Genomic DNA, 12,664 nt, shown 5'->3' with positions numbered 1-12,664 from the left:
GTCGATTCTATTTATATGCGGCTCCAGGCGAACCCAAACGTACAAAGGGACAGACAATCGAGGAGAGAGAGAGAGAGGTCCAAAGACACAAAGCGAAGAGCCGAAACGTATCGGAGAGAGAATATGTATCTCACTTTTGCTCGCTAAGAGCGAATTATGTATCTCGCTTCGTTCAGAAATAGCAGAAAGCGTCACCTCATTTTCACCGGTCAGCCGTGTATCTATGGGTATTACCATTTCTATACACTGTACATAATAGAGGACGACTCCGCAAGGAGAAAATAAAGATCGTAGTACGTAATAACATATTGAGAGTGGTTTATTACACGACCTCGTCACCGAAGTCATCTTTACTCACTAACCTTAGGCAAACCCGACTGGATTGGCGTATCAACCGCTCGGCGGTGTGTCGACATCACCGTGTCTAGATACTAAAATAAAACTATTACAAATAGTTAAGCACATAAAGCAGAGATATAACATATATACTTACTCTATTTTTTAAAATACAGAACTAAAAATAGGAATAAAATGATGAATGCAAGAAATCATCGATAATGGGATTTGAAAACTATATAGTTCGTACATTTTTTAAATTTTATCAGACTAAAACAATTGAGTTGGTGAAATTTTAAAAGAATTAAATTAAGGCAAGGAAGTTTTGTCAGATAAGTATACCCAGGTGACTCTACATATTTAATATATTCATTGATAATCATTTTTGCGTACAACCCGATGACTTAATAGGATTAAATAAGATTTTGAATGACTAAGCTAATAGAAAGGCTAATAGAAAAATGTAGAAACGTTGTATTATATATTATATATCATTAATAAATGTACAATAAGTATTGTAACAAGATAACATTATAAAATGTATTGTCCATTCACAGTTTTATAAAAGGCCACCCGTATTAATACTGCATTATTACAGTAGTTGTGCGTTTGTATAAGCTTATATCTCAAAAATATATTTATTATTTTTACCACAATTCTTCCAAAAAACACTGCAGAATGTGATGATTTAGTAATCACATTATATTTAACTTTGTGCGTTTAACATTTACTTTGCTATACTTAACTCTTGTTGCAAAACAAGAATTAGCAAGCCAAGTATCATATTCTCTTTGGTATGTTACTATCAGTCAGAATTACTGGAATCCGATGAGCCAGACATAACCGATGCTATTATAAACATTAAACATATATGGATTTAAGCAACCAATTAATCCTATAAATTAGGTAGATTATATATTATTTTTACACATAATGCTTACCAATGATGATAATTAAAATAATCACACAGATAATGCCAATGATGATCATCATTTTCAGATTTTTCCACCAATATTTCCTTTTCAATTTTCCTGCTTGCTGTTCAAATTGCGTTGCACCTTGTTGCAAAACATCTGCACGCGTTTCTAATTCTGACAATTTCTGATCTCTTTCCAATACTTTCTCCACATTTACTTTCATTATCCCCACAACTTCTTTAACAGTTGCTTGCGTTTGCTGCAACTTCTTTGTGGATGCTGCTTGTTGTGGTGTACGAGGACCACCCACTTCTGCATCTCTAGAATTACCACTGCCATCCATGATTCTGTAATGATTAGTGTTACATGCGTCACATACAACTCTAAAAGAATGTATTACGAATAGTCACTATAAGACAAATCTAAATGTGCTTATTTTATAAATCGTGACTATATGTTAATGGTATTGTACACACCCATAACCTCTGAGTTCATAAAAATGCTGGTACAAATAAGACTATTCTAGTTGCGTTCTTATACAATATTAAAAAATTCTTTTATGATTCTTAACCAATACAATATTAATGTTGAAGTATCCTTAACATAAAAAAAAACACAATACCACACATCAAAGTACGTGTTTATGTTTACCGTGCTATAAAAACAGCTTTCAATATGAATATGCTTTTAGCAAGTTGTTTAAATACTACGAAAAAGAATAATGCGCTCACTTTTAAATAAAAAATATGCACGAAAATCAAGTAGAATGAGATTTACTGATAAACGATGACAGGTATTCCAAACTTTACTTCGATGACGAGTACACCTTTTTGCAACAGTACATGACATATAATAAAGATGGCGATACTCGTGACGTCACGTTCCAGTCACGTTCATTTCAGAAATATTTGACATTTGACAAGTGCTAAAAGAAGATGGAATATTTAAATTCTAACATGGTGAAATTAATAGTTATTATATTTTGTCAAAAATTTATCTAAGTGTTTTTATATTCGGATATTATATTCATGTGGTGTCCGATATTTCGTAAATCTATGAAATAAATATATGACATTTATGCAAGGATCTGTGAAAAATTGGACACTTAAAATATATTTAAAAATATGCAAGACTGGTCGATGAAATTTGTCGTAGCAGCTTGTCGATTCTATGTGCTTAACCATATTCGAGTTGGCAGGAAGTCGGGAATCCAAGAAGAAATTTAGATAAGTATTTTTTGCCTATAAAATGATAGATTTAACAAGAATGAACATGATACTTTGTGGTGTTTTTAACTTATCTTTTACAGGTAGTTTAATCAATGTCGAGTAGTAATCTATAATATGTGAAGATCATGGACAGACAACTTGGTTGGTACATTAATTGATATGTACCTTAAATACATGTAAGTAATATGTTTTATACTGTACACATAAACTGTTGTGAGTTTACCATTATTAAATTATAAATATGGTATGGAAATACAGCAATGTTAAATTAGATAAAATTGTTTATTGTCATAACTGTACCATTACATCCTTTTTGTCTGAATTACAAAAATTCCTGAAATAGTTTACTTATAATAATCTTTTAAAAATTATATAATGTGGCTGCAACTTAATTTCTCAACTTTTATTAAGTAACTTTTGTACTTAGCTGAGCACCAAATATGAAATAATGACATTTACAACAATGAAAGTGACAATAAATTATCAAATAAATCACTCACAGAATGGGAATTGAATGTGGTTGAAGTCTTTTCTGCATTGCTCAAATTTGTTAGTTATACACTGATGGACATAATTATACGACACCTCATTCTTTAAAAAAATATGTATAAGCTTGTATACATAGTGTGAAAGATGATGGGATGAAAGAGTAATATTCGCGAACTCCATCACAATGTAAACAAACACAAAGCGTCAAAGCATTTCCAAGAATTGTAATCTTTGGTTTTTTCCATAGGACAAAGTTATAAGACATTAATGTTAGTCAACTACAGACAGTCATTGAATCTAAATGTATTCGTATGTTTCGTACTGTGAAGTCTCTATTACTTTGATTTTGTTAGTACAAAATAGAAAAACATTAAAACTAAAATCATGCCACGTGGTAAAGTTTTAACTGAAGAGGAAAAAATAGAAATCTTTTAAAGAAGACCAAAAGGAGAGAATTTAATACAAATGTCACTAAAAATGGAAAGAAGTAGGTATGTAATTTGTAATTTTTTAAATAATCCAAAAAATTATGGAAAAAAGAAGAGATCTGGAAGACAATCATCCTTTACTTTAAAAGATAAAAGAGCAGTTTTAAGGTGTTCAGGATAAAATGGGATGTTGAAAGAAACTTTACACACTCGCTTCACGCCAAGAAACCGGACTAATTTGTCACATGGAACGGCGCCGACGTGTCGCTGTCGTCGGAAGAGTTCAACATATTAGAAGGTCTCTAGCAAGGAATGGTAAATTCTCCAATACTATTTAACATCTTCACTTGTGACATACTCAAGCGATTCAGCATCAATAATAATGATAAACTGTCAGCGCTCGCGTTCGCAGATGACCTGATTGTTTATACCCATAGTAATAAAACCACTACCGTTCAAAAAGATTTCGAAGATATAGTACACAAAATTAATAATTATTATAGTATATGGAATCTTCGTCTCAACCCACATAAATGTGAAACAATATTATTTAGAAAACCGTTAGAAAAACTCTCAACACAAGCTAAACTAGATTACAACAATATTAGTATTAAGACATCTGTACCTGAGTCAAACATCACGGCTATCATAGAAAATAAGAAATCAGTTTCAGTTAAATATTTAGGAGTACATCTAGATTATTTACTAAGGGGTAACATCCACCTGCAAGTACAATTAGATAAAGCGAGGAAGGCCTTCCAGGCAAATAGTGCAATATTCTACAACGATAAACTATCCCCAAGAACCAAAACAATATTGTATATGCTACTAATAAGGCCGATTTTAGCCTATGCTGCCCCCACTTGGTGGAACACCGGCCAATCAATTATGGAAAAAATAAGACTATTCGAACGCAAATGTCTGAGAACTTGTCTAAAAATATACAGATCAACACACTCCACTTTCAACGTTACATCAGCAATAGCTCCATATACAATATAGCAAACATCCCAGGTTTCGACAAAGTTTTAAAGCCGAAATTGCAAAATCAGGCCTTGGAGTCGCATCCGCCAAAGTGTAACGAATATATTAAAACCAGAGTTATTAGAAAATATTGCTTCTTTGCTTCAATATCTTCGAAAAAAATCATGCTAGCCTAATCGCCCTGTCCTCGTCTCTCCTGCAAATTTTGTATCGTCCTCTCTGTCCTTGTCCCGGAGTTTCCTACTTTTTCCGCAACTGTCGCTGAAGTCAACTCGGAGTTTGGCTCTGGCTCCTGCGCACCCTTAACCTAAAACTTAAAACTAACTAACCTAGTTATAATTAAAACGCATGGCAGCACTGTCGACATCATGTTGCCACAAGCTTGTGGGGAGAGCTTAGGTGTCTACCGCAAGAAATAGAGAGCCACGAGTTTCGATTTTTGAGACAAACTGGCGCCACCAACGGAAAGTAGGTGAATTACTAGATAGTTTTTCCCGTTTTTCAGGCACAATAATGAAAAAAACATATAATAATTATGCATTTCGTAATCAAGAGAAGTAAATCTATCGTCTCGTTAAGCGTTTTTTGGAAAAAATTGAAAAAAAAAAAATGTCTTGTCTTTGAACGTATTTTTAGCAAGTTTCAAAAGCGAATTGCAAAATGTGTAACTGTCCCCCGCAACGGTATTTTATAAGGAACAGTTTAAAAAAGAAATCAGCTGGAAAGGTCGCTTCCTCGCCTCATAAAATTACAATGGTGTTGTCGTTATGAAATCGAGAAGACTGATGCGCTTGAACAATGGCTTGAGTTGCTGGTGTGCCGATAATCTAAAAATGCCTTTCAGCATGGTTCAGTACCGTACTAAAAGTATAAAGCGCCCGAGCTTATATATTTTACTTTTGCATATGTATATATATTCAATATTATATTGTTAAAAAACGTCATGTATATGTTAAGGTTGTTTATATTGCATTGCAATTAATTGACACATAATAGTCTGTTACGATAATTTCAAAGTAGTAAATAATAAACAACTGATATGATTTGTAATATGGTACGAAAATAATAAAGTACTAATTGTTATTTGTGGAATGTAATGATAGTATACAATGTAAAAAATATTGTATAATAAAAAAGGTAAAACGTTTATGAACATTATTTTTGAATATACGTAATTATATAAGAAAAAGCACACTAACAAAGGGAAGGCACGGATGTGCAATCGCTTTTGCAACGACCCTATGGGGGTCGTAGTACGCATGTAGTACTGCAAAACCATTCTGGTTTTTTTCAGAATGGGTGTTTGTTTTTGATGTACAATAAAAGCATCTAGCAAGGTTCGTTGAATGGATTGGTAGAGTATTAGATTGTAACGCTGCTTGACTCCGGGTACGAATCCCGATTGATGTATTTTTTTTTTTATTTCAATTTTCTATCAGAAATATACTTTTTGGATATCATGTACTATATACTGCATATTATATATTACCTTACGCATATTTTAAGGTTAAAATTAATTTTTTAACGTAACATATCATGCCGGAATACCTACTTGCTGTAGGTGAGTAAGTCTTTACAACAATTTTTATGTTTGGTCGTAAGTTTATTTCGTTTTATCGTGACAGTCACATGAAGGAAGGTTTGAAAGTTTGAAAATGGATAGTGATTCTTTGCGTGCAAGTTGTTTTGAAGAAGTAGTCATCGATAGCAGAGAATCCAAGCGTAAAGAGGACAGAATGTGTGTAATGTTTTCTCTTTCTCTGGTGTGTGTATTCTCCGGAATACTACTGTTAGTTGTACATGTATACGTTCCATTCGTTCGATTTTACTAGTCTTAAAATGAGAAAGCATGTTATCTTCTATCATTCTCCAAAGTATAACACCCGTGCTCGAGCGATCACTTTATACTTTGCCGCTACACCGACCCCCCCCCCTGTTTTGTCTACGGGTTCCTCCTCGTCACGCTCGAGAACGGCCAAGCCGAATATACCATAACTGTTTCGAAATAAGCAACTCGCCGATCCCGATTGAGTTATTTATTTCGAGACATTGCTGTACTTGTTTCTATTTGTATAATGAATTTCAATATATTTATCTCTATTCTACATAGATATGTTTGATACGCATCATGGCTATCCAAAAATCGAGTACATTTCATTAACGTAAATCAAGCGGTATACCCAGTAGAATTAAATAAACAATTTTGCAGTTGTGAATCTAAAGCATTCATTCGATGTACATGGTGATTAAAAATTTTGTTTCCACTGCTTTTTCGAAAATTATCATCCAAGTTCATGTACATCATAATGGAAATTGTTTGTTTTAAAAAATATATCCGAACATTAGTTATAAATAAGTCATATTTAATGAATGTATTTTTAAAAGAAAGTGATAAAAAAGAATAGTGTAAGAATGTTTCAACGGGATTCGAACTCGCGACAGAGGAATTATTATGCTGATGCTTTACTGACCACACCGAATTCGTTATTGACAGAATCGCTTATAATTCACCAAGTAAGTAGAAATAATAACTTCAATGTTGAATATCTCCTAAACTATAAATCGTCGTGCAAAGGCTCATCAAAAAATTAGCGTCATATCTGGGCCCGTTCCCTTGTCAGTCTCTCTTTCTTCTTCATCAAACTATCTCTTTCTACTTCGTCGACGCCTTCAAACTTTGGACGGATTCGAAGCTGATCGAAACATTTGGTTACACATATAATGTATGTAGGTATAATAACCAGCCGAGGTGTCGATTCTAAGTTTACGTGCGGCTCCAGCCGAGCGCGAACATAGAAAGAGACAGAGAGAGGAAAGCGAAAGAGAGAGGAGAGAGAGAGAGAGAGAGAGAGAGAGAGAGAGAGAGAGATCCAAGGCACGAAGCTAGGAACCAAAACATATCGGCGGGCGCGAGACAATACTAATGTAACAATAAAACATTTTTATTTATTAATTTTTTTAAATTTAACTTTTTCCAATGTATTTATAAGATTTTTATGATTACAATGAGACCAAACACGATATACATACAGCGAAACAGGAAAGTATTCGGCTATTTGTTTGTATTTTATATTTCATATTACCTCTTATATCAAAATTTTTTTTTTTTATAAATTATACAAGATGTTCGGCAACCGAACAAAGTATAAAATAAGAATAAAAAAAATACACAGCAGCTTGGGATCGAACTAGCGATATCTTATGTACGATACTACGATCAGTAATACCAGCCAGGCCAAGTTTTTTCGCCCATGTACTGCCAGAATGACCGTCAACAGGGTCGTATCCAGGGTAACAGGTGTGGGATGCTATGGCTATTGTGGCTATGAGCGCGAAATCATGAATATATTTGTCCTTATTATTTATATATTGTCTTTATATATTGTCTTTATATATTGTCCTACATTTGTCCATAAATCATGAATATATTTGTAAAATTATGCAGGGGTAATTAAGATACACCTTTTTAGCCGTGCGTATACTTCATTGATGCTATGTTCGCTGTGCGTACGCGAAAAAACCCGGCCCGACTACGATACCTGCGAACCAAGTCGAAAAGCGTGTTTAGATGGTTGACACGTAACAGAAAGGAAGTCGACGACAGCGCTGCGGTGGAAAGCACGATATTGAGGCAGCCATGTTGGCATATGAATCGTCTCAATCGTAGCGACACCACCAATGTAATTTTATGAGGCGAGGAAGCAACCTTTTTGGCTGATTTTTTTTTCAAACTGTTCCTTGTAAAATGCTATTGCGGGGGACAGTTACAGATTTTTGGAAAAAGACCCACAAAAAATTTCTTGTCGTTAAACGTATTTTTAGCACTTTTCAAAAGCGAATTGCAAAATGTGTAACTGTCCCCCGCAACGGTATTTTATAAGGAACAGTTTAAAAAAGAAATCAGCTGGAAAGGTCGCTTCCTCGCCTCATAAAATTACAATAACTGTTTGGAAAATTGCAAACGTTTGACATCATTCTGTCTTTGTCTCTCCTCCGATTGATGTATCTCCCTTTCTGTCACAGCATCATTAGAGAGACAAGGATCTATCAATCCTTGTTCCAGAACTTCCTACTTTCTCCGCAACTGTCGCTGAAGTCAACTCGGAGTTTTGCTGGGTCTCCTGCGCATCCTTAATCGAGAGATAAAAATCGAAATGTCCGAAGACTCGCAACATGGGATTCTCATCCGGATGAGGATTCCCTTATCGGACGACTGTCCCGCTCTGAATGGAATTCGTCTCGCGAAGTGACGACTGACGACACCTCGCAATGACTCTTCCTCGTCCTCGTTGCCACTCCTTAGCGCCCAAGGGGCGCGCCGACTGGGCTCCGATTTTGGGATCAAGACCCAATTAGGGCGCCTTTCGTCTCACGCTCACCCCAGTCACGGTGCCTTCGCCAACGACCTCGAAACTAGGGATAGGTGGTCGCCTGGTGAGTCACGAAAACCCAACGCGCCCGTGGGTTTTTCCGAGTTTATGGCATGGCCGGCCGCCGAGCATGGGAACCATGCGGAATTCTAAAGACCTCGAAACGGTCACACCTGGCTTGCGACATATTTCGCAATCATGTCATAAACTCTTGTTGGCCCTCCGTTCAGTTCTCCGCGTCGTTCGAAGAAGGATATTAACGATCTAACGGTATACGATTGCAGAGGAGCCTAAATTCTGCCGACACTTGAGTTCTATCGGGAACATAAGATGTGCATCAAATTCAGTTCTTACACGCAAATTACAGGCAAATTTTAGTAGAATGTGGCTCAAACGTATCTGTAAAGACTGTAATAAAATAATTTTTGGAAAAAAATATAACCGACGTCGAAAAAATATTAAAATTGCACTAAAAAGTATGAAATAATTTCTATTTCATTTATATTAAATTATGTTAAATAATCTTTTCGTAGTTGGCGCAAAATTAAAAATTTTTAATTCCTGCTTGAGTTACTTTTTGGTGAAGGCGGCAATGTTGAATGCTTTTAATGTATACATGTATACTGTCTACGTGAAAGTCCAGGTCGGTCCCCTGGGCTTGTTGATGGCAATAGACTTCCCCCCAAAAAAAGGACCCAAAAGCAAAAATTCTTACAATTGTTCAAGACTAGAGTTTTACGTGGTTTCCGAGTACTTGCCTCGATGAAATGTAATAATGGAGAGGGCTTATCTTTCCATTCTCTTTTCTGGTCGGCTGTGTGAGGGTTCGTTAGAATAAGAAACCCTACCAGTGGTCACTGGTACTAATAATCAGTTATTAGGCGCCTGTTTGTCGTTTTACAAACCCATTACCTTCGTGTGGATGCAGGTATGGCCGTATAGCCTATGGAACGCTCAGCCAGACAATAAATGTGTATGTGAAAGTACTGTCTGAGTAGATTTGGAATAGTTTTTGATGGAGGCGCCGATAGAGAAAAGTGTTAATGTTTATGATGTCTGTAACAGTGAGATTACTAAAATGATCGTGCGGGAGTTTAATATCTATATATATATATATATAGATAATAATATTATATATATTAATAATCATGTAAATTAAAACTTTTACAGCATAAAGCGCGCGAAGAGTATTCTTTGACTGGAGAGTCCCGAAAACAGCGAACGACTAACTCCTTCCGCAAATTCCACTACCTTTATAGTATTCTTCGGAAAGGTAACGCCTTTCCGAAGATACAGAGGGTGGAATTAGTCACCGCCTTAATTTGGCGGGGATAGCCGATGTCTTTTCGGGACTGGCAAAGGTGGTTGCCACATGTAGGGAATAAGGTCCTTTCGGGACCGCGCTACCCGTGCGGGCGGAAAGACCTTGGCGGTATATGGCTGGCAGAAGTTGTAAAAAAGGACACATTTACGGAAACAGTTTCTTAAGTATGTTAACATAATTTACCGTCTTGCAAACGCCAGGTAGGTTTTATTACCTTAAAACCTAACATCTACAAGCGGTCGGTTTTACCTTCGCGCATCTGCAAACCATATACCGCTACACACTCATTACCCTAGAATCACATTTGCTTACCCATTGTACTACATTGTCATATAAAATATTGGACATTTACATGTATTGTCCATATACGTCGCTTGGGTTTATGCTCTAGGATGAAAAAAAGGGAAGGGCCTTATGGCTCTTCCAAAAAAAACCTACTGCTGAAGTCTATCGTTTCTCCTTAAGCCTAATCTTAAACCTAAACTAAGTATTATGGGGCGGGGGAGGGGGGGGGATAGGTGGCTATTTACATATGCGCCGTTTCCGGAGCCCTATTTACATAGTGTGAAGTTTTTCTATTAGTTATTTGGCATAGGTGCCTCTTGATTATTCCTTACTTTAAGACGTCTTCTTCTTCTTAGTTCGTCTAATTGTTGTACACATCCGGCTCTCCACCAGAGGTGTTTTGATAGTTTGTGTTAGTCTTCTTTGTCTATATCTGAAGTACTTCTGTTGTATCTTAAGATGTGGTTTTGCCAGGATGACGGAGTCTCATTGAATACGATTTTTTTGTCAGCTCTATTTCTTCTAATGTGGTAGATTATGGGCGTGTTGTTTTCATCTTGAATACATCCAAGTTGATCCAGGTGTGGGAAGGCGGCTATGGGTATATAATCTGTTAGCATATTCTTTTTCACAGATTAAGTTATTAATTATACGATTTGGTGAATTCCGGCATCTTATTAGGAAGCTTCTGATTAATTATAATATGAAAGTGTTTATTCTTGGTATTTTAGCCTTGTTTAGTAATTGTCTATTACTGTAAAATTTTTGAAAATTTGAGTGTGGGGACCTGTACATATTTAAGCATTTGCGCAGACATTTCCTTTCAAACTTTCTTAAACTTTCCATTGCGGATGCTGAAATGTTCCACCATGCTGTAGGCGCGTATGTTAATATCGGTCTTATTAGCAATTGGTAGGAGATAACTTTTGCTCTCTTCGGTATGTAATTATTATGAAAGAGCTTACTATGGGCTAGTAGTGCTTTGTTTGCTTTCTTTACTTGTACATCAATATGGTTGTTCATTCTGAGGAGGTGGTCTAAGTGAACCCCTAAGTATCTAACTGTTTTTCTATGAGGGATTGAGATTTCTTCGTTGTTGGATGGACTTGAAATTGAACTGCAAAAGTCATTGAGACCTGTTTTTATCTTCTTGCTGAGGTAGTTGTATGGTTTTCGGAAAATAATTGTTTCACATTTTGCTGGATTGATTTTTAGATTCCATATTCTGTGATATGTATTCCTTTTTTCAACTAAGTCCTGTAATTTCTGCTTTATTGCTTCGGTAGATTTGCCTGCTACGTACACTATTTCGTCGTCCGCAAAAGCTATGGAGTATGTGTTGTTGTTACCATTTAAGTCTGGCATGTTTATTCCATCATTGTAAATATTGAACAGTGCGGGAGCGCACACTCTTCCTTGTTGTAGACCTTCTTTTAGGTGAAAAGTGTTTTTGGATACCCTCACACCGTCCGTGACCACGAATTCTAATCCCGCAATCATCTCGTCTATCAGTCTAGTAATTTGTTTTGGGAAGCCTTTTTTAATCAATTTAAATATTAGGCCATTATGTCAGACGGTATCAAAAGCTTTCTCAATCTCTATTAAACATGCTGTAACTATGTCTTTATTGTTTAGATATTTGTAGATGTCGGACATTAGTTTTTCAACGGCGTGGAGAGTAGAGTGCCTGTATTTGAAACCGAATTGGTTGTCGGCGATTATATTGTTTTTCTTGCATGATCTTTCTAGTGCTTGCTTTATGATGATTTCATATACTTTACTAATATTGAGTGCAAGGTTGATGGATCTATAGTTTCCAGGAGATCTGTTTTCTCTGTCCTTCTTCTGTATCGGTATTATTTTTGTTTTCTTCCATGCCGTTGGAAAATATCCATTGTTTAATGCATTGTTAAATATGACTGTGTATGTTCTAATAATTATCGGAGGAAGGTGTTTGATTACTATTGCGGGTATGTCGTCCGGTCCCGTGGATGTTTTATTTGGTAGTTTCTTGCAGATTGTTTGAACTTGTAGTCTATTAGTGGATAGTTCAATGTCATCCTCCACATTGATTCTTGTGGGGTAGGAGGCCGGGTTTTCTTGCGAGAATTCTGTTACACGGTGTCGAGGATGGATTTGCATTCTGAATTCCTCTGTTGTTCTGTTAACGATTTCCTTTAATCGAGTGCCTTCGTTGAGATATATTGGTGCATTTATTTCTTCAAAATGGGCTCCTAATATTTCTATTTTTGCCTGTGTGTTTTCCACTAGATACGATCCGTTTGTTCCATGGATTAGTTCA

The 12,664-nt window shown here is 35.9% G+C and overlaps 1 protein-coding gene across 4 annotated transcripts; it reads right to left on the bottom strand.

Moving 5' to 3' along the window:
* Window positions 1-792: 792 nt before the first annotated feature.
* Window positions 793-4,167, bottom strand: LOC128894303 (synaptobrevin). 4 transcript variants are annotated; one of them, XM_054155974.1, is made up of 3 exons: window positions 4,025-4,167; window positions 1,278-1,600; window positions 793-1,185 (listed from the first exon to the last, which is right to left on the bottom strand). In XM_054155974.1, exons 2-3 carry the CDS (start codon window positions 1,594-1,596, stop codon window positions 1,142-1,144), a joined length of 363 nt encoding a protein of 120 aa, XP_054011949.1. In that variant the 5' UTR covers window positions 1,597-1,600; window positions 4,025-4,167; the 3' UTR covers window positions 793-1,141. The 4 variants fall into 4 exon arrangements, with proteins under 4 accessions (XP_054011949.1, XP_054011947.1, XP_054011948.1 ...); XM_054155972.1 differs by lacking the exon at window positions 4,025-4,167 and adding an exon at window positions 1,985-2,143; XM_054155973.1 differs by lacking the exon at window positions 4,025-4,167 and adding an exon at window positions 1,905-2,102.
* Window positions 4,168-12,664: the final 8,497 nt, after the last annotated feature.

This window comes from Hylaeus anthracinus, unplaced genomic scaffold (assembly GCF_026225885.1).
Source record: "Hylaeus anthracinus isolate JK02 unplaced genomic scaffold, UHH_iyHylAnth1.0_haploid 3, whole genome shotgun sequence".
Taxonomy (NCBI): Eukaryota; Metazoa; Arthropoda; class Insecta; order Hymenoptera; family Colletidae; genus Hylaeus; species Hylaeus anthracinus.
Note: the sequence above shows the minus strand (reverse complement) of the source record. Positions and strands in the feature narration are given on the sequence as shown.